This window comes from Nycticebus coucang, chromosome 2 (assembly GCF_027406575.1).
Source record: "Nycticebus coucang isolate mNycCou1 chromosome 2, mNycCou1.pri, whole genome shotgun sequence".
Classification (NCBI taxonomy): Eukaryota; Metazoa; Chordata; class Mammalia; order Primates; family Lorisidae; genus Nycticebus; species Nycticebus coucang.
This window is the reverse complement of record NC_069781.1, coordinates 119300858-119325277: the sequence shown is the minus strand read 5'-3', so window position 1 is coordinate 119325277 and position 24420 is coordinate 119300858. Positions and strand designations below refer to the sequence as shown.

General features: G+C 52.3%; 2 protein-coding genes across 4 annotated transcripts in view; one reads left to right on the top strand and one right to left on the bottom strand.

Annotated features, from left to right (window-relative positions):
- Positions 1–7931, top strand: part of ACAN (aggrecan) — a 67086-nt gene extending 59155 nt beyond the window's left edge. Inside the window, exons 15-20 of the mRNA XM_053581671.1 lie at positions 1059–1172; positions 4427–4585; positions 4992–5074; positions 5947–6091; positions 6859–7041; positions 7499–7931. Coding sequence (XP_053437646.1) covers positions 1059–1172; positions 4427–4585; positions 4992–5074; positions 5947–6091; positions 6859–7041; positions 7499–7575 — 761 coding nt within the window. The 3' untranslated portion in view covers positions 7576–7931. The remainder of the gene's footprint in view (positions 1–1058; positions 1173–4426; positions 4586–4991; positions 5075–5946; positions 6092–6858; positions 7042–7498) is intronic.
- Positions 7932–10376: 2445 nt separating this feature from the next.
- Positions 10377–24332, bottom strand: HAPLN3 (hyaluronan and proteoglycan link protein 3). 3 transcript variants are annotated; one of them, XM_053581676.1, is made up of 5 exons: positions 21243–24332; positions 16778–16967; positions 14685–15053; positions 12023–12325; positions 10377–11324 (listed from the first exon to the last, which is right to left on the bottom strand). In XM_053581676.1, exons 2-5 carry the CDS (start codon positions 16905–16907, stop codon positions 11038–11040), a joined length of 1089 nt encoding a protein of 362 aa, XP_053437651.1. In that variant the 5' UTR covers positions 16908–16967; positions 21243–24332; the 3' UTR covers positions 10377–11037. The 3 variants fall into 3 exon arrangements, with proteins under 3 accessions (XP_053437651.1, XP_053437649.1, XP_053437652.1); XM_053581674.1 differs by lacking the exon at positions 21243–24332 and adding an exon at positions 20544–21219; XM_053581677.1 differs by lacking the exon at positions 21243–24332 and adding an exon at positions 18409–19529.
- Positions 24333–24420: the final 88 nt, after the last annotated feature.

Below are 24420 nucleotides of genomic sequence, written 5' to 3'. Positions count from 1 at the left end.
CAATAAAGAAAAAAGCAGGATCCTTTGGGTTATAAACATGAAGAGAGCAGAAGAGATCCCCCAGGTCTTCTGGCTTCTCAGAAAAATGCAGAAAGAGCAGATTAGGAGCTCCAATTCTTACCTTGGCTAAAGGAGAAAAATTCGAGGCAAAGGCCAATGACTCACCAATGCAAGTTCCACAAAGGTTTGATCAGAAAGAACATGTTGGGATCAAAAGAACAGAAGGGAAGAAGGGCCCACCTGAGAAGAATAAACTGATGGGGACAAGCCTGTGCCCCAGCTCCTCCCAGGCTTCAAACACTTGTCTGTTACTGGCCAGGATGGAGTCTTTCTGGAGAATATGGTTCATTGGAGGTATTCCCCTCTGGGGCCTTAAGCTGGAAGGAGATTGTATGAGGAAATGTTGGGCAGGATTTCTGCCTCTCTTCCAAGAGAAAGATCCTGGCTACACTTTTACAAGATATTCTAGAATCTTATTTACGGAAGACCGTGAAGCTGTCTGCAGCCCCAGAAGTTTAATGAGTCTCATGTAACATCCCATGCTGTCATTTTCTTATGGATCTATACCTTGACCGTGTCTAGGTTGTTCATTCTGGTACCGCATAGCCTTGCCCTCTATCCCTGGTTCTTAACTACAGAAGAAGCCATGGGGGAAAAAAGACCTCTCATCAAGCTCCAATGTCCTTGCTCACCACCGTGTTCATAGCCGGTTCAGAACCCAATGAAATAGTCACAAAAGAAGGTATCTTAGAGGAACTCCATGCTCATGCTCATAAAAGGCATTTAGCTTTAGAAGCATCAGATCTCTTCAACCCACTAGGAAACCCGGCTGCAATGCTCCACGCTTGCCAATCAAGAATCACACACATTCAAGGAAACCTTGTCTGGATCCTTGCTTCAGCACTCCAAGATGGCGGTGGCAGTGGTGGCAACAGCAGCAGCAGCAACAACAGTTCTTAGGAAAACCAGCCAGCTCCCTCCCAGGGCTCTGGAGAGCAGCAGGTCTGGCCACCTGTAAGGAGGTGGGAGTCCTAATGGTGGCCCTTGGTTTCTTGCAGACATTGATGAGTGCCTCTCAAGCCCTTGTCTGAATGGAGCCACCTGTGTGGATGCCATCGACTCTTTCACATGCTTATGCCTTCCCAGCTACGGAGGGGACCTGTGTGAGATTGGTATGGCCATCTCGGCTTCAGCTAATGTCACTAACTGCTGCTCCCCTTCTCTTCCCTCATGCTTCCCTTCTAACCGCAGGCTCCAGGCCCCAGGTGAGACCCCCAAGGTCCATCGGAACAGTGATTTCAGGGGCCACAGCAGAGAAATCTGCCCCCTGATTCCTGCTCTTTCTCTTGCTCTTCCCCTTGAAGACCCTCCTCTAGGGCACTGGTTGATCTGACTGTAGGAGAGAGTACAGGTTGAACCAGCCTGTACTTTGGAAGGGGGGCTCTGGGAACCTCTAAAATACTCACCTCTCCAGGGCTCCAGACCTACTGATGCCACCACTGAGGTTGGTACATGTGTCAGACTAAGAGGACAGAGCTGATTCCATGCATTTGTCTTGAAGGAAGCCATGGAGTGGGAGTAACTGGTTCTTACTCTGGATGACAGCCACGGATCTTCTCAGTGTTGTCATTGGCATGTGTCTGCCCATGGGACCTTTGTGGCCCCTTCCTGGGCCTGGGAGCCACTGCGCCATACTGGCCAAGCTGCCTCCTCTTCTCCCGGGGCAAGAGCTCTAGTTGGTCTGCCTGAGAGCTTCCATGTCACCAGCATGCTCAAGTCATGCATGAGCAGAGACTGCTGCATGTCACCTTCTCCTCACTACACTGTGACAGCTGCCATGTGGATGCCATGTCAGCCCATGTTTCCTTTCTTCTCTTGTGTAAAGCAGAGGGCTGGTCAGAGAGAACAGAGCCTTGTCCCAAAGGGTGGGGCTGAGTTTCCTTTCTTGGTCCTTGCTCCCCACCTGTTTCTTCATCTGAGCAGAACTGCCAGCTCTGCCAAGAGGAGCTGTGTGCCAGAAGCCTCCCAGGGCCAGACTGCGCTCTCATGGTTCCTAGTTTTCTTGGGTCTCAGGGGCTTCCCAACTCAGAAAAGGGGAGATGAGACTTTGGGATGCTGGTAGCAATGGACCACACAGAACAGGAAGGGTGCAGGGGCTGAGCTTGAAACCTTTTGCAATGTACTCTCAAGTTGGACACCCAGAAACTTCCAGGTGAAACTCTTGGGAAATCTCCCTTTGATCCTAAGCAGAGCAGGGAGGTAGGTTTTTTGTTGGTTGCTTTGGTTTTTATTTTTTTGTTTTTGAGACAGAGTCTCACTCGGTTGCCCTAGCATCACAGCTCACAGCAACCTGAAACTCCTGGGCTTGAGCAATTCTCCTGCCTCAGCCTCCGGAGTAGCTTGGATTACAAGTGCCCACCACAACGCCAAGCTAGTTTTTTCTATTTTTAGTAGAGACAAGGTCTCACTCTTGCTCAAGCTCCTGAGCCCAAGCAATCCACTGGCTTCAGCCTCCCAAAGTGCTAGGATTACAGGCGTGAGCCACTGCACCTGGCCAGGAAGGTAGTTTTTGATTCCTTGGGGATATTGCCAAGGTTATAGGCTGGTAGGATAAATTAAGGCTTCTGCAAAAAAAGACCTGGATATTCCTCCTCTCCTATAGTCTCTCATCCTCTCTTCTGACCCCAGGACACCAGGAAATTGGAGCATGGGACTTGGCGGGGGTGGGAGTAGAGAGCTACAAGGATTTTCTCCTCAAGATGCCAGGATATTTGCCACAGGGAGGAAGGGTCTGGAATATCTATGCAGACAACAGCTTCTGGGTCCCAGACTGGGAAAGGGCCCTTCTGGAATGAAGGCAGGGCACTCACAGGGGTCTGTACCCTGATGGAACAGAGAGATGGTGCTGGAGCCACCCACTGGGGCCCTGGCCCTGGGTCCCCAGCTGAGCAAGCTGCACCTCTTCTCCCATCCCAGTCCTGAGCCCTTCCCTCCTGCAGGGATCCCCCTGCCTGGGCTCTGCCCTGCAGCCTCCTCCAGCCTCCCTGCAATTCTGTCTCTGTTTCCCCAGAGCCTCCACCCTGCATGACCCCCAGAACCCCCAGCACCCTCAGCAGCACCCTCCAGTCCTGCCTGCCCACCTCAGCCTTCAGGCACTAAAGGGGCCCCAAAACTGGCCCCACAAGTCAGCCCTGGGATGCTATCTCTGGCCTCTTCACAGTGCTGAGCTACCTCTGAGGACTCTCCACCCTTTGCCAACCCTTTGCTCACCCCTGGGGCAGGCATAGGTAGCAGGGGACCCGAGGCCGCCTCCACCTCCTCCCTCTCTGCTGTCTGTAGCTGCCTCTTCCACCTTGCCAAGCATCCGCCCCTCAGCCTAAGAATCCTTACCCTCGGGTACTGGTCCTCACTTTCTGGGCAGCCGGACTGTTGTGGCACCCTATCAGAGAGGCTGCCATACAGCCTGGAGGATTCATGGGCCTCCACCCAAACCCAGGACCCACCACCTGGAAGACCCCAGGGAAGAAGGAAAGAGGTGCCTTGGAATTCTCTCTGTCTAATGCTATAGCATCTGCCAGTTCCTGAGGTGTAAACACTCCCACCAGGGCCAGTTCAAAGCCACCAACATGTCTCTGAAGGCAGAGTTGGAAAGAGACTCTCACAACCGGCTCTCTCAAGCTTGAATGAGCCAGCTCCAGCATGTCCCTCTAGGCTACTCCAAGCGTTCCAAACAGCCCCTTCTGTAGAACTGAGAACTCATTACAAATTTAGGTTTGTGAAGAGAGAAGCTCCTCCCCTCTTTCCATCTGCTACCAAAATAAAATAAGTAGCCAGGACCCCTGGCTCATGGACCCCCAGTTGGCTGTCTCACCCTCCAAAAGGCAGGCTCAGTGTACTTAGCTAGAGCCAGCTGCAATCCATGGCGTTAGAGCCTGAGTCTTCTTGGGACCCAAAGCAGACTTGTTTCTGCTCCTCTGCCCCCATCTGAGGTTCTGTGGGAAGGAAGCAGTCAGTTCCATTCCATGCCCCAGTATGGCTCCTCTGTTCCTAGAGCCCCTCAGTACTATGTTTCGCTTTAAATCTCAAAACCTCTCACCTGCCCACCTCTTTTTGCTTACCAGCTATCCACTCCAGCCCTCCAGAGCAGGCATCAACAGGAGGAAAGCTTGGAAGAAGTGAGGGGGAAAGTGTGACACCAGGGAAAGGGTCCCTGGCATTTCCCACAGTGGGAATATGCTCAAAGGCTCCTGGAGCCAGGTCCTCCTGGCTTTCAACTTGAACCTGTCTCCAGCTGGGCCTCCCCACTTCCCTGAGGGCACAGCATTTAAGGTGGGGGGAGCACAGTAATCTGTACTAAGACTGGCAGCATCTGCCATCCTCTGTCGGCCTCAGGCCCCTCCCTTCAAGCCTCTGCCCTGTGTTGCAGACCAGGAGGTATGTGAGGAGGGCTGGACCAAGTTCCAGGGCTACTGTTACCGCCACTTCCCCGACCGTGAGACTTGGGTGGACGCCGAGAGCCAGTGTCGAAAGCATCAGTCACACCTGAGCAGTATCGTCACCCCTGAGGAGCAAGAATTTGTCAATAGTGAGTATGGGGGCCTCTGGGACCTGAGAAGAAAGTGGACATTTGGGCAAAGCAAGACTGGGGCCCAGCAAGGCTGCCAGGGTGGGGGGCTGGGAGTGGGAGTGAGGAACAATGTTCCGTAGTCTGAGTTTCCTGAAAGAAAACAGAGGTCTCTGGGACTAGGAGCCCTAACTGTACCCGGGATAGCCCACTGGCAATCAGAGTCTGCCCCAGGCTAATTCTGTCTGTGCCAGCTTGGAGAGGAGGTCCAACGTGTACTCCAAACATGCATACTGAGACCCTGAAAGGACCTCAGAGGCAGGTGGCATGCTCCTAGGAGCCCACCTACCTCTGTCTCTCCTCCCGAATTTCTCAGACACCCTCAAGGTGCCCTTTTCCAGGCCCAACCCCCTCATCTTCTCTCTAGACAATGCTCAAGATTACCAGTGGATCGGCCTGAATGACAGGACCATCGAAGGGGACTTCCGCTGGTCCGATGGACACTCCTTGGTGAGTTCTGCAAGAGACACTTCTGATGGCCCAGGGGGGAGAGGGGGTAGGATAAAGACACCCCCCTCCCCGGGAGAGATGCATTCAAACCCCATGCAGCTTTCAGGGGCAGCTGTATCTCCTTCCTCTCTGCCTCTGGACACCTGCCTGGAGCTGGACAGGTTAAGTGAGTGACGGCATAAGGCAAAGGAGGGAAAGGAGGGAATAACAGCAAACCGCCACAAGGAATATGTGGAAGCTTGTCCACAGAGGACTTGTGTCTACTCAAGGAGACAGACAGAAGGCAACATAGATGCCAAATGAAGAGGCTGAGCAGTGCTGTGGGTCATGAGCAGCTATGGGCATCAGGGAAGGCTCCCTGGAAGAAGAGGACTTTAAGTGGGAGGAGGGGCAGGGAAGGAGCAATTAAATTGGAGGAAAGGGGATTCTCTTTGTCCTGAAGCAAGGCTGGAGGGAGAAGCTTGGGAGAACTTCTCTGGTGGGCAGTCTGGACCAGAAAGCCATGTTTGTACCATCCAGCCCCACCCAGGCAAGGCAGCCTTTGTGGTCACCCATTGTTGGCCCTTCTGGAAAAGAGCAGTCAGATCAGCTCCTAAACAGGAACTGTGAATCCCTGGGAACCTGTGCTCCTGAGAAAGACCAGCGCTGAGCTGCGCAGCCAGTTCCCTGGAGGGCCTGTGGGTCCCGCTATGCCTAGGACAACCCGACCACATTCTCTGGGGCTTTCGTGCCACTCCTGGATGAAAGCCAGGATGAAGTTGGGATAAAAGAGAAAGGAGACAGGAGAGAGAAGCTTCATGGGGAAGAGAGCGGGGTCAGGCCAAGCCGTGCTGCTCCTGTACCCAACTCACCCTTCCCCACTCCCACCGCAGCAATTCGAGAACTGGCGTCCCAACCAACCAGACAACTTCTTTGCCACCGGAGAGGACTGCGTGGTGATGATCTGGCACGAGAAGGGCGAGTGGAATGATGTCCCCTGCAATTACCACCTGCCTTTCACATGTAAAAAGGGCACAGGTAAGCTGAGGCCTGGGAGGGGGTCCAATCAAGACTTTCAATCTAGGGGACGCTCTTGCTGTGTGACAGGGGTGAACGCCTGGCTGCTGGTGTCTCCTCGCCTGTCCAACAGGCACACTGGAGCTGACCAGGGGGCCCCTCCCAGCACCAGCATCCCAGGACCAGTGGCAAGGGCAAGCTTGCTGCTCGGTGTTTGCGGGGACAGCAAGTATATGAAGGTCACAGGCTAGAGGACGGGATCCCCCTCTCCACACATACACACTGTCCCTTGGATGTCAATAAGGAAACTCTCCCTCAAGAGCCTTCCTGTTGGGAGCCTTCCTGTCTTTGGGGTTCCTCAGTCTGTCAGCCATAGAGTCAGCGCTGTCAGGCCTTGATCTCTAGGCTTTACGTCTGTGGACACCAGCCCCTGCTCACGGCCTTGCATCCCCCAGGCCTCCTGTAGGTCCTGCTTTCCCTTGAATTGGATCCTTCCATAAAGAAGCAATAGAGCCTGAGGGCTCATGCCCTTTTTCCTGGGCTTTCTCCTCCCTTCTGTCTTCTCTTCATTTCCTTCAGGACCTCCCCTCTGTATCCCCTTCCTGCTGCTCCAAATCATTGAGGGACCCAGATGTTAGAACCAGCAGTGTCCACATTCTTAGTGCCCAGGGCTCATTGGCAGGTGGTAGGGCTCAGTGCCCTTCCTGTGGTGCCTCGGGTCATGGCCAGTGTGGGTCATCACAGAAGACCCTATGGAAGCTCTTTCTAAAGGGTGTTTGCCCCCTCAGTGGCCTGTGGAGAGCCCCCCGTGGTGGAGCACGCCAGGACCTTTGGGCAGAAGAAGGACCGGTATGAGATCAATTCACTGGTGCGGTACCAGTGCACTGAGGGGTTTGTCCAGCGCCATGTGCCCACCATCCGGTGCCAGCCCAGTGGACACTGGGAGGAGCCTCGGATCACCTGCACGGACCGTGAGCATCACCACCCTCCCCACCCTCACAGGGGCCCAAGGCAAATTCTGCAGCCTCCTCTCTCTGCCCAGAGCAGCACAGTGGTGGCTCATCCTCTCTCAGGGACCCTGTACCATCTATAGGGTCAAGCAAGGGCAACAAGGTCAAGGTGCTGCTCAGCCACGAATTGCCAACCCCTGCCCCTAAGGAGGACTGGGTACCCTCCCGGGAGAGGCCTCACTTTCACTGAGAGGATGGAGTAAAAAACTGGTGGCCTGCTTTCCTTTTCAACACCTGCCTGAATACCCATAGCCCAAGGCGAGCCAACGCAAAATCAGAGCCTAGGAAGCCAGTGAAGCTCCAGGTTGCCTTGATGACATTGTTTCCACAGGGACAGAGGGGAAGCTGGGGAGAGCTTAGGCTTAGCCTCGCTTTCTTTCTGGGTCCACTGATAATTTTCCATCTCCTTTCACCCCAGCCACCACCTACAAGCGCAGACTACAGAAGCGAAACTCACGGGCCCCACGGAGGAGCCGGCCGGGCACAGCCCACTGAGAGGAGTTTCTAGGACGCACCCAGGACGCTGAGCCCAGGAGCCTGCCAGGCCAACAGTGCATCCCACTCAGATGGTGTCCTCTTCTTGTCACTTTTTGTCATATAAGGAATCCCATTAAAGAAGCAAAAATAAATCCCACATTTTGTATGCACCCACTCACCCCCCCCATCACCAAAACTGCATCTAATTTGTCCCCCAATTGCCAAAGCAAAACAAATTTCCTGTAACCTGAGGACTGAGTTTAGAGACATTTCTTCAATCTCCCATTGTGCCTTTCCAGAGACCAGTGCAGGGACAGGGGAGAAGGGGAGGGTTAAGTTAAATAAAGAAGATTATTTTTTGTTTCCTGACTTTATCCAAGAGCAGTGCAATCGGTTATTTCACCTCCAGGGAGAGCTAGGGAGGAGGGAGGAGGGCTCGGAGTAGCTGGCAGAGGCAGAGGCCTGAGGGCATGAAGCAGCAGCTGAATGTATTGCTGAATTTATCTGAAGTGGAGCCATGAGGGCTGCACCCTATGTGTGCAGGAGAAAGCTTGGGGGAGAAGGGCTGATTCCTGCTGGCAGCCAAGAGTGAGCATAAGTGGGCAGGAGAGAGCCAGCGGAGGGATCTTCCCCTGCATGAGGGTCGGTTCCCTCCAAGGGTCCCTCTTCCAGAGTCCTCTCACCTTGGTCTGCCACCCTAGCAGGTGTCAACTCCACAGGGCTGGGTGGGGGCACTTCCTTCCCAAGGGAGTACCACCCAACCTTTCTCCCCTCCCAACCCCCAACCCCCGGGACCGTGCAGGCACCAGGGTTCCATACACCTATTTATATTTTTGAAAACTAAAGATTATGATAATTATAATAATAATAAAGACATTGGAAGAGAACTATTTCTTTTCTTTCCTGCCCCCTTTCTTTTTAATTTAAGGAGAAGCAACCATGATCTAGAGTCTACTTGAAGGGGCTCTTAGAATGGTGGCTGTGCGGACAGATTTTGATCAAATGATCCCAAATTAGCGTGATTCCTGTCCAGAACCCGGGACAGTCACACGTGCTTTATTTTCACTAGAATGCCGACATGTTTGATGGATTTTCTGAGTGTGTGTGTCTGTATGTGAATTTGGAGTATGTGCAGACAGACAACACGTGATATGGATGTATGCATGTGTGCCTGGCTGTGCCTGTCACATACATGGCATGTCTGTCAGGGTGTGCTGTATGTGGATTTGCAAATGGGCACACTGTCAGAGAACAGCTCAAAGGAGACATCTGGTCAGCTTGCATAGTCTGGTTCTTTGCTGTGGCACTATTTGTTCATGTGGGAGGACCCAGTTGGTAGACTGAGTCCAAGAACAGAGGCAAAAATCAGGATTTATAAAGAAGGAAGAAAAAAACAAATTCTAGCCAATCTGGGAACAGCGAACCTTGCTTACACATTTTGGGGGTAAACTGGTTAGCCAGCTGTAAGCAGAAAGGGCTGAATCTTCTGCCCATAAGCTTTAGAATGTCGATGATAACCTTTTCAATTGTTTATGGATTCCCTGACAAACCTTGAGAGTTGAACTGGCAGGGCAGGCCAGGCCAGACAGTGTCTGCCCACCAATGCTGCCTCCTCCTCTGATACCTCCCTCATCGGGAGCCCTACAAGCCTTAAATCCTTGCGAGTGCATCTGCGTGTTGGTTTAGTGTGTGCCAATGTGCTTTTGTGCAAGCTGGTGTCTTTTCGAGTGTGGGCAAATGTGTGATTGAGTGTTTATTGGTAAATATATACAGATACCTCTAGCTCTGGAAAGAACAGGTGGCCCAAAGCAGAGGCTACAGCAGTAGTTATGCAGTAAGGGCACAACGCTTCCTTAATTGATTGATTAGTTGGTGGCACAACTCTCAGTGGGTTTCAAACCTAAGCATGCACGAGAATCACCTGGAGGACTTAGTAATAACATGGCGCTTGCCCCCTAGTCCCCACCCCAAGTTTCTGACTCAGCAGGTCTGGGTTAGGGCCAGGAACTTCCACTTCTAGCAAGTTCCCAGTAGTGCCGATGCTGGAGACACCATGAAGAGCACTGGGCTAAGTGAAGAACTGATTAGTGTAATAATCCCAGCACTCTGGGAGGCCAAAGCAGGAGGATTGCTTGAGCCCAGGAGTTCAAGACCCAGCCTGAGCAAGAGTGAGACCCCATCTCTACTAAAAGTAGAAAAACCAGCTGGGTATTATGGCGGGTACCTATAGTCCCAGATACTTAGAAGACAGAGGCAAGAGGATCATTTGAACCCAAAAGTTTGAGGTTGCTATGAGTTACGATGCCATGGCACTCTACCCAGGGTGACAAGCGTCTCAAAAAAAAGAAAAATGAACTGATTGGATGCCAGATCAGTGAGTGGCAGACGCATGCCTATGCAAGGCAATGGGGCTGGTTTCCTGACAGCAAGGCAGAGGGGAATGGTCCCTGAGATCCCTGGCCTCCAGAACCCTCTGGAAAGCACAGCCTCCTCCACCTTCTGAGAGGCACCTCCCACTCTTCTGCTGGGCCTCACGCAGATACCCCACCATAGGATGGGGATGGTAGGGACACAAGCAAGGCCCCCAGGTGCTAGGTCAGCACCCAAGGCAGGTGTGCCATGGGGCAGGCAAGGCCAGAACCAAGTCAGCCTGAAGGGGCAGCCCCTGGAGCTCCCTGCCCACCCTGTGGACTAACCCAGGTGACCTGGGAAGCCTAGGATAGAACTGCCCTCCCACACACAGACTGGTCAGAGGCTGGGCCCTGAGATGGAACAAGATGGAGATGCAGAGGAGGGCTGGGATTGGAGGAAGTGAGTCACAGCACCATTTATTATCCAAAGAAAGTACACACACTGGCTGGCCACTCCCCACAAAGGGAAGAATGTGAACAAAACACAGACTCTTTGGAGACAAGAGTGGAGGGAAGAATGGGGATGGGAATTTCTCCCTTTCCCTGATGTCACCCAGAAGCCTAGCGACTCCCTCTTTAGTGGGCTAATCTGGGCCAGCAGCTTCACAGAGAAGTAGAAGGGAGAAGAAGAGCCCCGAAGCCCAGCTCCAGAGGTCCTCTCCCTCCCCCACGCTGGGGTTCAGGGAGAGCTGCAGCTACCAGGCCCTGATACACACACCGTGGCACCCTGGCCAGACAACTGTCTTTTCTGGATGCCAGCCTCCTTGGGACAGGGAGATAGGCTGGTCTTGGACATGGCAGAGAGCCCTCTAAAAGCCCATAAACCTCAAATGTCCCAGAGTAGAGGGCAGAAGAATTCATGGATGGGGAGCCTTGGGGTATCCACCTGAGCAATGGGAGACATTGGATTCTGTCCAGTTTACAAAAAATAGTAAAAAAAAAATTATTTTTAGATTTAAGTTGATAAGTATAAAAACAATACTAAAATTGCCCCCACCCACAGGGAAAAATGAACCACTGAATAAATACACAGCCCATTAGGGAATGAGGCAGGGGCAGGCCCTGGGTCCTAGTGCTGGCGATAGCAGTAGACACCGTACAAGGAATTCTGGGGGTCTGGAAAACCAAAGCTTCGGACGCCAGGCTCTGGGGGACCACAGTTGAGACGGGGGTGAACCACAGGGTAACGGACACTGCCATCTGCCAGCCAGCCAGCATCACAGCGGTCCAGGCCACGAAACTTCCAGGCAGCAAAGAGCTGTCCCACCTTGGCAATCTGGGCACTGTCTTCCTGGCAGGCCTCCCTTGCCTGTGCCAGCGTCAGCTTCTCAGGGTGCTCCAAGTAGTACACTTGTCCTAGGGAGAAAGGGATACAGTGCTGAGCAATGCAGGGTGTGATCAGGGAGGACAAGGGCACCTGCACCAATGCTAGCCCCAAAGACCTGACAATTGTTGCAGCCCCGGGAGCCACTATTCTGTGGACATCTGCAGTGAACACTTCTGGGAACAATTCCCAGTCCTCATCTTCAACCTGAAAGCTCCACCCACTTGCCAAAGCACTCAGGTGCCACCAGTCATGTCAGTAGTCACCCATCACCTTTCCTATTTGCACCTGGTAGGGACCCCTCCAAGGGTGGACTGGTCAGAGTCTCTCACCCGTTCAATTATTTATTGAGCACCTGCTATGTCCCAGACACTTTTCCAAGTGCTTAGAGCATGGCACTGAGTCAATTTCAGCCTTTACTTGCTTATCTCCTATGAACTGGGCTGCTTTATGAGGACTGGCTGTGTCTTATTCATCTGTGATACCTCAGAGCCTAGCCTAGACCCCAGAACATGGCAGGCCTCAGAAAGTGTTTGATGAACAAATAAACAGAAGTTCGGCAGAAAGCAGCAGCACCAGCTCAGACAGACATTGGACCTGCTGGTGCTCCAGGCTTCCAGGGGGTTCTAGCAAGGCGGGCAGAGGGGATCACAAGCTCCCTGATGCTGCCCTCTCACAGGTCCCCAGTGGCTACCAAACCCACAGGCCTGCACTCAGCCATCCCACTCACCCTTGAGGGCAGCGGCAAAGCAGAACACGTCGTAGCGGTGCAGGTGGCGGTGCCGTGGGCCGTAGCTGCGCACACCAGGTGCCAGGCCCAGGCCGCCACAGGGCTGCCGGGGCAGCATGATGGGGTACTGCACTGAGGCGTCCTGCAGCCAGCCCGCATTGCACCAGTCCAGGCCCTCCTCCCAGGCCCGGAAGAGCTGCTCAAAGGAGGCCACCACCGCATCCTGCTCCTCACAGGCCTGCTGGGCCTCGAGGAAGTTGAGCTGGTAGCGCCCTTGGGGGGGCTGATAGGGGAAGACCACACCTGGGAGGAAAGAACAAGGAGCTTGGAGGGATGGGCAGGAGCCCAGCTGGTGGAACAAACGCTCCCCTCAACACACATGCACACACACATAGTCCCTCAGGAAAGCTCAGCAAACCTCTGAGCTCCCTTCCATCGCCCAGGTCCAAGGCAGAGCCTGTATCTGCTTTTTGCCTCTGTCTTAGAACTAGTCTGGCACACAGCAGTACCCAGAAAATATTTATTAGCTTGTTACCGGCTATAGAACAGGAATCATACCTAATTCATAAGGCAGTTGCAAGAGCCCCAGAGAGGATGTGCCATTGTCTACAGGAGCTGGGGACAGGCTTTGGGTTCATGAGACCAGGTTTGGCTCCCAACTCCCTTCTGAATAGCTGAAACTTGATCGTATACCTTGTTACAAATGTGGAAGCTTCTTAGGAGAATGTAAGAAACTTTCCATGTGTGACAGATGATTTTCCAGGAAAGAAGGGTGGGGAAGGGTCCTTAAATATAGGAGGTTCAAAGTCAGGGAGGTCCGGTCCCCTCCTGGTGGCCAAGGTCTCACAGGGGCCACAGACTACCCTTCAAAAGTGACCATTCATGTTTGAAACTTTACTATAATAAAAGGTGCTTTAGGGCAGTGCCTGTGGCTCAGTGAGTAGGGCGCTGGCCCCATACACCAAGGGTGGAAGTTTCAAACCCGGCCCCAGCCAAACTGCAATTAAAAAAAAAAAAAAAAAAAGCCAGGCGTTCTGGCAGGTGCCTATAGTCCCTGGTACTTGGGAGGCTGAGGCAAGAGAATCACCTAAGCCCAAGAGCTGGAGGTTGCTGTGAGCTGTGACGCCACAGCACTCTACCGAGAACGACAAAGACTGTCTCTAAAAAAAAAAAAAAAAAAAAGGTGCTTTAAACATCAAGATCTGGTCCCTACCAAATCAGATGAAGCCTTAAGGAGTGGGGGTGATACTAGGGGTCTGAGAAGGGACACTACTTGGCTGGGGTTGTTTACTAAAGTCCTTGGAATCTCCTCCCTATGCCCAGGGACCCAAGAACGTACTGAGCTCCGAACCTCCAATCTCACAGGGGGCAGAGAAGCCCTGACCATCAGCTTGCATCCTCTGTATGTGTTTGCTGGGGGGCTATTTTATGCCTGATCCTACTCCAGCCCTAACCCTCACAGCCCTAGGACAGGGTGAGGACTCCTTCTTTCTCTAGTTTTTTTTTTTTTTTTTCCTGTAGTTTTTGGCCGGGGCTGGGTTTGAACCCGCCACCTCTGGCACATGGGGCCAGTACCCTACTCCTTTGAGCCACGGGCACCGCCCGACTCCTTCTTTCTCAAGGCTGACCCTGCGGACCCTAGAAAATGATTCTTGCAGTCTCTCTCCCATCTTTCTGCCACCCCCAACTTTAGGAATGAAGCCATCTAAGCCATGTGTATTGGACAGGAGGATCCTGCCTGCAAAGGAAACACATTTTGAGGGCACACAATTTATCCTCATCGTCTCTGAGGGAGGGAAAGGAGGGACTGTTAGTCTTTATTTTACACCTTAAAGGTCTGGAGCCCTGAGGGGCATAAGGCACATGCCACAGCTGGGACAGCCAGTGATGGAATTACATTATTCTCCTCTACTGCCAAGCTGCCCCCCAGCAGGTGTGAGAGGTACAAGGACACATAGCCCCATCCTAGAGATCTTAGAGATCTCCTACAGGGCACCCCACACAAGATTTGGCTTGCAAGGTCTGGCTGGTTTGGGCACATAAAAGGTTGGTTGGTTGGTTTTTTTTAAACAGGAGCTTTTTATGTGAAAATCCAGAGGTTTCATTTAAAAAGATAAGCTTGTCTTGTCAAATCAGAAAATCTGTCCGCATTGGGCCTGCATTCTGGCATGGCCATCTTGGGACTGGAGTACAGTGGCTCCCTGCGGCCAGGATGAGAGCCCAGCAGTGTACTGGATCCTCACGCTCCTGATCACCTCACTCTGGGTCTGCCTCATCTATTTAGCTGTCGCCCCCTAACTCTGCTCAAATCTCAACTCATTCCCTAACAAGCTGAGGGGCCAGCTCCTACTTTCCTCTCTCCAAGTGGCATGTGAATAAGAAGAATCAGAGGAGAGCAAATTCTAGAGGCCGACTGCCTGGGTTCAAACCCCTTCTGTGCCATTCATAAGCTGTGTGACCTTAGGTAAGTTACTTGACCCCTCTGTGCTTCCTTTTTCTCATCTGTAAAATGAGGGTGGTAATAAGAACAGCTTCCCCATGGGGTTGTTTTGGGGATTCAACACATTTATGTCTCTAAGGCACAAAGGTTTGGGTCCTTTCTCAGGGCCTCTCCCCTCTGCCCTCAGGTCCCAGTGTTACCCAGGCCCAGGCAGGGTCTCACCCCGAAGCTCCAGCTCCACCAGGCCACTCTCATCCTCCAGCCCATCAATGACCTCACAACGGTAGCGCCCATAGTCTTCCAGCCGCAGGTCTCGGATCTCCAGAGAGACATCACGCTCCTTGTCCTGCCGCAGGTGTACCCGGCCTTGGAAGTCCCCGAAGGAGCGGTGCTTCAGCCCGATGGCCACCAGCACATCCTGCTCTGGGGCTCCGTTCTCTGACAGTTTCCACCATTTGATGCGCACAGGCCGTGGGGAGACCAGGGCCGGCTCATAGTGGTAGTGGCAGGGCAGGGTCACACTGGCCCCTCGGTGGGTGAAGAGGGTCTCCTCAGGCGTCTCTACCACCAGCTTCACACCATTGAAGAGGCCTGGGGGGAGAAGCAGAGTGCAGATGGGGACCTATTGTAGCATGGTTGTACCGTTGCAGGGACCACTGCACACCTTCATTTCCAGCTCCCTCCATATTCAGTTGTTACAGATTGCAAAAATGGACACCATGCGTCCACACGCTCTGCCAAGTGGCTATGAATCTTCTTCCATCAGGAGGTGACACTTATTCTTCCACTTTTTCTCTCAGGACCTGCCAGCCACCATGATCACATGCCTAGGCTCTGGTGCTGGAGGATGAGAAACCACATGGAAGAGAGACAAGCCAAGGCCATCCTAGAGCAACCAGCGCCCCCCACCCTTAACCTGCCAACCAGCTATAGGTGCATCTGTAAGACCAGGAGACATGGAGCCCACTCCAAATGCTGACCCATGAGATCATGAGTTAAATAAACAGCTGTTAACTTTAGCCACTAAGTTTTGGGGTAGTTTGTTATGCATTAAAAACTAACTGATGTGAAAGACAACAGAAGCCCCTCCATGTGAGGTAGATGTCAAGGACAAGTGGCCCTGGCTCGGGTCCCCCAGTCTCTTTCCGTACCACTGGCCACAAGGGGACACTCACTGCCTATGGTCCAACTGGCCAGCATGACTCTTCCCAAATACCTAGCAGCCTGGTGAGCTAAAGCCAGAACTTCTAGAGGAGACTAGAGTGATGAAACTACAAGCCAAAGAATGCCAGCAGCCACCAGAAGCCAGAAAAGGCAAGAACAAAATCCTTCCTAGAGCATCCCAGGGAGCACAGTCCTACCAACACCTTGATTTCTACCTAGCGAAAGTAATTTTGGACATTTGATGTCCAGATCAAATGTTTCTGTTTCAAGTCAGCAACTATTTGGTGGCTTATTACAGCAGTCCTGGGAAACTAAAGAAAAGAAGGGAAATTCCTCTGCAAGCACAATAACCTACTCAGAGGAAGAAGGAAAGGTCAGAAGGAGAAACTGAGCCGCACTGCTCAGCCCAAGTTTCGTCCCCAGGCCAGGCTGTGTGTCTTTCTTTTAAATATCTTCTATAAACAAACCTCAGCTTGCCTTCTTAATAACTGTGTGGGCAGCGTAACTGGCTAAACTCTCCAATGCTCAGTTCCTCATTTGCAACATGGGATCATAATAGTACCTGCCTTCAAGGCTGCAGAACAGCTGGTATCAAGTCAGCCTGATCTGCACCCATACTGCCCTGGTTGTTAAGCATTTTTCTTCTCATCCTTGTCTACATCAAGGTTTCTATAAAGACTATATAAACCCACATAACATATGTAAGTTATCTATGTAGAAGTGTGTCTAGCCTGTACTACGTGCACAATAACTGCTAATGAAAAATTCTCTCTCCAGGTCCACACAGCTCAGAAGAGGCAGAATTATAAGATTCAAATTCATGTCTCCTTGATCTAAATTCCCTTTCCACCAAGGAGACCAGGGGAGATTGCATGTAAGCTGCATCTTAAAAAACTGGCAGGACTTTGGGGGAAAATATAAAAAGCCTAAATGAATCTGGCTCCATGTCCCAGGGGCTGGCAAACACAGGATAATGAAACCATCCCTTCCTCTCATCTCAGAAGCAAGGCTGGGCCACTATGAGGACCTGAATAGGAAAGGAGGCTGCTACATCATGCCCTGTCCCTTGTCTGGAACCTGCACATCACAGCAGGAGCTGGGGAGGTCTTAACATCCAGTGGAGGAAAGAGCTGAGCCCAGAGGACACCCACCTTCAGTGTGGCCATTGCCTGGGTTCCAGCCATTGGAGTAGTAGAAGCCATTGTAGAAGGGCAGTCCGGAGATGCCAGGCAATAGGAGCAACAGGACCAGGAGCAACAGGACCAGGGGCAGCAGGCCCATTGCGACATGCACGGCCACAGCGCCAGGGTGTCGTGGGCAAGGCTGAGGTTGCAGGGAAAACTGGGAAGAGGAAAATTTCAAGGCCATTAGAGAAGCCCTGCTGTGGGGGCCCAGACCCCTCTGTTCCAGCCCCTACTCGCCCACTCGCTCTTCCCCATGCAAGGCATGTTCCCAGAGCCACGAAAACAGCAGACAAGGTTCCTGTCCTCAGGGGGCTATACCCTACAGCCAAGATGGGCAATAATCTCACAGACAAGTCCTAAGAGGAATTAGTGGGCATCAATGAGACTATGGAGAAAATTAAGCAGGACAATATAACAGTATCAACATTTTTCAAGCTGCAGGTTTGAATTTGAAAGGTCATAAGCAGAATTTTTTAATTAAACCAAACAGACTGGATTAGAATAGAAATTGTCAGGGTGCCCTGCATGTTTAGCGACGATGAGTCCTGCACTGCAAAATTTTTTGTTTCAGTCCTGAAATGTTTGTGGGGTGGAAGGTAGGGGGTCACAATGTGAAATTTACTTCTTATTCTGGGTCAAGGTCAAAAAGAATTTTTTAACACCATGCAAGAGCACTTCTCGGGGTCAGGGGTGGCTATTCCAGTTTGGGTAGATACTGAAAATAGGCAGCTGACCCATGAACTGTAGCTTGTTTTTAGTTTTGTTTTTTTTTTTTTGCAGTTTTTGGCAGGGGCTGGGTTTGAACCTGCCACCTCTGGCATATGGAGCCAGCACCCTACTCCTTTGAGCCACAGGTGCCGCCCTTGTTTATAATTTTTTAATATATTAAAATATTATGTCTTGAATACTCAGTTTTTTGGCAAACCCCCTTCTTCCCCTACTTTCACATCCAAAGCTAGTGCCTCATTCATCTCACCCTGGTCCCTTCTAACCTGTCATTTACTGGGTGCTCTCAATAATCAAAAGACTGGGTCACTCCTTGCAGGAGCTCGGTCAGGGCAGAGGCAGTGTCATGGGCAGTCATAGTGCTGTGTGGTGAGTATAAAGCTGGGGTATAGACAAGAGACTGAAGATGCAGGTGGTTGTCAGGTGGAAGAGGACTGACGGGTGTCCTCAGCACGGGGCACAGCCACTGCAAAGGTGCAGAGGCCAGCAAGAGCACATGGGGCTGGGCACATGCTGGATATCCTCCATTTGTCCCCTACAAACTCCCCATTGTGCCCTTCTCTGTTGTACATTCCTCCCTGTGGGTCACCTGTCCTGAGCCCCCTGGTCCTCTGTGGCTTCAGCCAATGGGAAGCACCCACAGAAGATGGGCAGAGGGAAGCCACAGAAATCAGGGTGTCTCGTCCTAGCTCCCTCCCCCTCCAGTGCTTCTGTCACAGCATCTGCAATTGCTTGTCTCTGCATCCCCAACCTCCTTGTGCAGTCCTTCCCCCTACTCTCTAGAAGTCGTCCCTTCACTAAAGTGTCTTTATTAGAACCAGCTGGGCTGAATTCTCCTTACTGCTACGTGGAAGAAGAGGTGAGTGGCTCACCAGGGCTAGTGTCTAGATGCCTTGAGTGTCAAGCACAGAAGCTGGTCCCTTGTCCCAAAGCCAATGATAGCTTCAAGCAGAGAAGTCACAGAATTAGGCTCACATCTTAAAAACTTCCCTCTAGGGGCTGAGTGGAAAGTATAGACCTAAGGGTAACAAGACCAGAGGGACACCAGGCAAATGTAACTATGATTATCATATAACAGCATGGAAGAATGCTTAGGGTGTAATTTAAAACAGACAAAGGAGAACACACAACTGCCACTCTGCTAAGATTGCAAGTGTGTGGTCTTATGAAAGCCTGTGTACAGGATCCAGAGGGCAGGGAAGATGGTAAAGAAAGAGGGAGGAAAGGAAGAAAGGAAGGAAAGAGAAAGAAAAACAAAACACTGCCTGTAACGGTAGTGGGGCTATGGAGAAAAACGTTCTTGTTTCCAGAATAGTTAGGAGCTCTTGCTGGAGGAGAGGAAACAGTCGTGGAAGAAGCTGAGAGGCAGAATCCACCATTCTCTTCAACATTGTTGCAGAAATTCTGAGGTCCTGACTTGCCATCTGTGCTGTGCCCTGCAGGCAGAACACAACCCCCTCTGAAGCTTCACTTCTTGTCCAAGAGAAATTCCCCTTCTGACACCCATAAGTCCTCTTGGTGATGTGGAATGGGGCAGCATAAGCAGATCTAGGAAACCTGGTATAGAGTCTGGGAATTGGAAGTTCCAAGTTCAAATCTTGTCTGTGATTCTGGGCAAGTTTCCTCAGTTGAAATGGAAATCATAAAGCTCATGCGGGCATATGTCTCACCAACATATTCTAGTTTTCCCCTATGAAAATACAGTTCTATAAGCATATGATGAAGGCTGTATTATCAACCCTCCCCTTCCAGCTAGGAAAGCCATGTGACTCCATTTTGGCCAATAGCAGCAAACAGAAATAATATGTGCCATGCCCAGGTCTTGCAGTTAAAACAAGTAAGGATGCCTTCCCTGGTATTCTTTCCTCAAACCTGCTGGCAACCATAGTAGCCAGCCTAGACTCAGAGATGGAAACCATGGATTGATAGCAAAGCTTCCCATTAGCCCAGGGCCTCCTCCACCTGAGAAAAAACATTGTCCTGGCCAGGTGTAGTGGCTCACACCTGCAATCCTAGCACTCTGGGAGGCCAAGCCTGGTAAATTGCCTAAGCTCAGGAGTTTGAGACCAGCCTGAGCAAAAGTGATATTCCATCTCAATTAAATAGAAAAATTAGCCCACTGTTGTCATGGACGCCTGTAGTCCCAGCAACTCAGGAAGCTGAGGCAAGATCACTTGAGCCCAAGAGTTTGAGGTTGCTGTGAGGTATGATCCCATGGCACTCTACCCAAAGTAAGAGAGTGAGACTCAGAAAGAGAGAGAGAGAGAAGAAAGGAAGGAGAGAAAGAAAGAGAGAGAAGGAAAGAAAGAAAGAAAAAGTAAGATGGTCCTACAATATTTAACCCATCACGTTTTGAGCCTCTTTTGAAAATAGTTTAGCCTCACTTGGCACTCTCTTCACAGAGTTGCTATGACTTCAGTGAGCACTTACTATCTCATTCAATCCCTACCACAGCCCTAAAGCTGGGACCTATTAATATTTGCATTTTGCAGGTAGGAAAACCAAAGCACAGAGAACTGAGTAATATGTCTAAGTTCATCCAGGTAGGAAGTGGCGGAGCTAGGATTTGAACCCGAACCCATTCCCGCTCCAAAACCTGGAACCACAGTGCCAAATCCAGACAGGTGCCTGTGTAGAGCACGCAGCTCAGTGCCTATCACAGAGCAAATCCTTGTAGGAGCTAGTTTCCCTTCCCTTCCTTCCGGCTACACGTTTGGAACCAGGAAGAAAGTGGAACAAGGACTCATCAGTGTTGATGTTGAGCTGGGTGTCCCAGGGTCTACCTCCTGGACGCCACCCCCTCTGCACTCCCACAAGAGTCACATCCTCACCCCCCATTAGTCCAAGTCCCCTCTGCGCCAGCAGAGGGCGGCTGCTCCACCACCGCCACCAGCAGCAGCGCGGCTCCCACGAGGAATTTGCCGTCAGAGCCCCTAGTTTAGACAGGGCTTTCCAGGCACCTCTGAAGCCCATCGCCCCGGAAAGTGAAAGGAGAGGTGCTTCCTACCAGCATTCCCAGCGCCTCCCAATCGCCGCCTTCTGCTGCTGGCTCCTCAAGGTCAGCACTGGCCATGTGGTCTAGATGCCTGTGGCCACTCAGCGAGCTCAGGGAGGTTGGATTCAACTGCCCCGCGCTGTTTCCTCCCTAGAGGCTCAAGAACCTAAAATTCCTCCCTAACCCATCTCCCACCCAGGGCTCTATCCGACCTCCCTACCGCGGTGTCCCCTAAAGCAGAGATCCCAGTGAACCGAGGCTCGGACCCGACGGGCATCCACTGTGTTTGACCCAGGCGGCCAAAGCAGCCCCGCAGCCCCGCGGCACAAGTCTGCCCGCCTGGCTGCCCCGCAGGTGATCCCAGCCCCTCCAAGGGTTTTGCGACAGGAGCGTCCAACAGATGTCCCAGGGCTGAGCCTGAAGCGCCAGCGCAGTGCTGGAGGCAGAAAAGACCAGACGGGAAGAAACCCAGTGGCATCCGGCGGGAACCTCAGCGGTGGTCTCGGGGCCACAGGATTCTCCCGGGCTTTTGCTCTCAAGGAACCCACAGTCCGGAGCAACTGTGCCAGCGATCACAACCAAGTTCAGCCTAGCCCGCAGTGCCCAGCTCACTCTTCCTGCCTCCTTCTCCCGACCCTGCCTGGGAAGACTGGGGACTGGCAGGAGACCCAAAGCAGGGCCCAGGAGCCCAGAGACCCCGGAGCCACGTACCGTCCCCAGGAAGTTCCTCGACAGCTGGAGTGCTCAGGACGGGTCCTGGTCTGTGGCGGCGGGCGAACCTGGGGCTCCTGAATGGCCTGGAAGGAAGCGGCAGCGAAGAAACCCCCGTGCTCCCGCCGGACCAGCCCCTTAAAGGAACACGCTCCTCTTTCCCTCCCAGAGGCTGGCAGAAGGGAGGAGTTGCTGCAGGCTTGGGACCGGCTGCCCGAGGTGCTGGCCGGGCTATGATGGGAGTGTCCAGGAGTTGAGATCGTCACATTTTGGGGGAGATGAATGGGGAGTAGGGCCTGGAAGACGAGCCCTGGTGGGGAGGGTCCCTTAGAAAAAACAGTTCGCCAAAAAGGTGGCGGGGCAAGCCCCTCTTCAGCACTCTGCAAGTGGGCTAGAGCTCCCAGACCTTTGAAAGAGGGGAGTTCTGTATGCCCTTCTCTTCCCCATAAAAAGCAAAGGGTGCTGACATCCTCTTGCCCCTGAGCTTGGCATCATGAAATTGCCAGCCAGATTCTTATCTCAGTGTCAGGCAAATAGCAGATAAGCTGCTTCTGATAGGTGGAGTTTGACTGAGTGGCCCAGAGCCTAGAGCAGGCGTCCTCAAACTTTTTAAACAGGGGGCCAAATCACTGTCCCTCAGACCATTGGAGGGCCAGACTACAGTTTAAAACAAACAAAAAAACAATAAACAAATTCCTATGCACACTGCACATATCTTATTTTGAAGAAAACACAACGTGAACAAATACAATCACACTGCCTCATGTGGCCTGCGGGCCGCAGTTTGAGAACCCCTGGCCTAGAGGGAAGGCACAGGATGGGAGGCTCCCAGAAGCGTGTAAGGGGCAAGCAGGCTTCTGACTGGTCCCCCCACAGGGGTGAGGCCCTTCCATAGGAATCCTGACATTCATCAACACAGCCATCCAGGCAGCCAGCTCTCAGAATGCCTCTGTTTGCACAGGGTGTTTTCTTTCCCACCCACCTGCCCTAGTCCAGGCCAATGGGCAGCCCTGGCCTGGATGGCCCTGTTTTCTCAGGAGAAAAAAACTAAGATCTTTCAGCTTTGGCTGGGGGAAGGGTCAGGGAGTCACGTTGCTCAGCCTCTTCCTAAACATGTTTCAGGATTGCCCAGGGGAGAGTGCCTGTGTCCATTACACACAGCTGGGAGCAAATGAGAGCAGGAATAAATGTGGTGAAGGGGTAAACTGTGCCCAAACTGCTTGATGGGCAAAGGGGAGCCAAGAGAGGTTCCTCTGCAGAAAAGAGACATGTCTGACCACCAAGTGCAGAATGGACTGGAGGTCCAGTCAACAGGACACAAGTGACAATTAGAAAACTCTTGCAAGCTGGTCAATGATGGCCAATGTTTTGGAGGCCTCTGATGAGCTAGGCTTTGCACCAATGCCTCTGTGCATTCTTTCCATTAGTCCCCACAAGGCCATAGTCTCTTCTTATTATTTCCATTTTATGGATAAACTAAGGCCCAGAGGGGTTAAGTAAATTACCCATCACATAGAGCAGAGAACCCAGGTTGTCTGACTTGAGGCATTGAGCTCCTATTCACTCCATCATATTTAAATAAGGAAGAGGAGAGGAAGGGTCAACAGGTCCCAAGGTAGGGTGATGGGTAGAGAGCAGGGAGGGTCGGTTGAGCAGGTGGAATCTCAACACTGGCTCTCTGAACTGCAGTCAGGAAGAAAAGTGTAAATTCATGGAGGTAATGGTAAAAAGCTGTGGATGTGGAGACAGCCCAGGGAGAGGTGCCCAGCAGGAAAGGGAAAGGAGTGAGGGGACTCCACTCCCGGGTTCCAGAAGGGGAACCTTCAGAAGGCAATGGCCAACCACCCAAGGCTACAAGATGAGAAAGGACTGAGAGGTGGTTTAGGCAAGTCCAGAGTTACCTTAGGTCTCCTCCTGGGCCAGGTGGGGAGCTAGTGACCACTGTCCACCAACCTCCATAGCCAGTCAGCCAGTCACAGGAAATACTCAAGGTGTGAACCTGGGCAAGTTGGCAGACGGGAATGAAGTTCATGGTTTTCCCTACTGTGATTAGAATTCTTGGGTCAGACTATATAGTCACCAGTGAGCAGAAACATCCCAGAGCAGAGATGCCAGGAAAAGATGTTTCTCTCTCTGTCTGCTAGTCTCTGCAGGAAACCAGAACAGGGGCTGGGGTAGGAAATGCATCAGGGGGGAGCCGGAGGCCAGCAGCCACCCAGAAAGACTTCCCTCCACTCCAGCCTGCGCTACCACAGGAGAGAGCTCAGAAACCGGAAGGAGAGGGCTAAGAGACCCCCTGGGGTGCAAGTCCCACATCCCCAGTTCCTACGAAGGCCACAGCCTGGGCCTTTTATTCTGTCCCTGAACCCCTGGCAATGGCAGCGCTCATGAAGGAGCCACTTCCAGACTAGTTTCCCTGATGTGGCTCCAGCAAAGCCACACCCTCCCCTCTGCAGCCACTTAGTCTGACCTCCTGCTGCCCAGAAAAATTAAAAACACTAGGGTGGATTCTCACACCCCTTTCCCAAGAAGACAGTTCCTCCAGTCTGCCCCTCTTCCCAGATGGCCTAGGCACTGGCCTGCACTGCCTCCCCACTTCTTGATGGAGCAAACTGAGACGGAACCCCTGGAGCTTTCCTCCAGCCCAGGAGTGCACATGCCAGTGGCCTCCCAGTAACCAGTATGCCAGGAGGCCTCACACCCACATGGCAGAGCCCTGTGGATGGTCCCTCCCCCATCCACATGGCACCCCACCCCAAGACCTCCCACAGCTCTGAAAGCAGCCCAGGTTCCCTGGGTTTCTAATAGTTTCTCCAGCACGCCACTCCAATTGCAGGGAAAATGGAAATTACCGAAGAGAAAAACCAGCAGTCCCAAGATGGCAGCAAAGGCATTCTTGGCAACAGCCTGTGCCAGGAACCCACTGGGCCCCTCACCAGGCAGCAGCTAGAGCCCCAGGGCCATACAGTTACAGAAGTAGAGAATGGAGGGGAGGAGAAGTCAGGCTCAAAGGGTCCCCTCCAGTCCCCTCAACCCTCAGCACTCGTCTCCCTCCTCCTGCTGTCTCATTGCAGGGAAGATGACACAAAGAATGCTGGGGCTCTGGGAGGGCTGAGGGTGGGGGTGGGGGGAGAGCACCTGCTAAATCCCATTTCCACGCAGCAATGATGAGCCACAG

Bases quoted from the DNA above. Each gene is read 5' to 3' on its own strand.
- HAPLN3 (XM_053581674.1), bottom strand. From the start codon at position 20,609: ATGGCCAGTGCTGACCTTGAGGAGCCAGCAGCAGAAGGCGGCGATTGG. The intron at 16,968-20,543 runs GTAGGAAGCACC...TCCTCTTCCCAG, and splicing joins GGGAGGCGCTGGGAATGCTG to TTTTCCCTGCAACCTCAGCC. The intron at 12,326-14,684 runs GTGAGACCCTGC...CTTTCCTCCCAG, and splicing joins GGTGGAGCTGGAGCTTCGGG to GTGTGGTCTTCCCCTATCAG.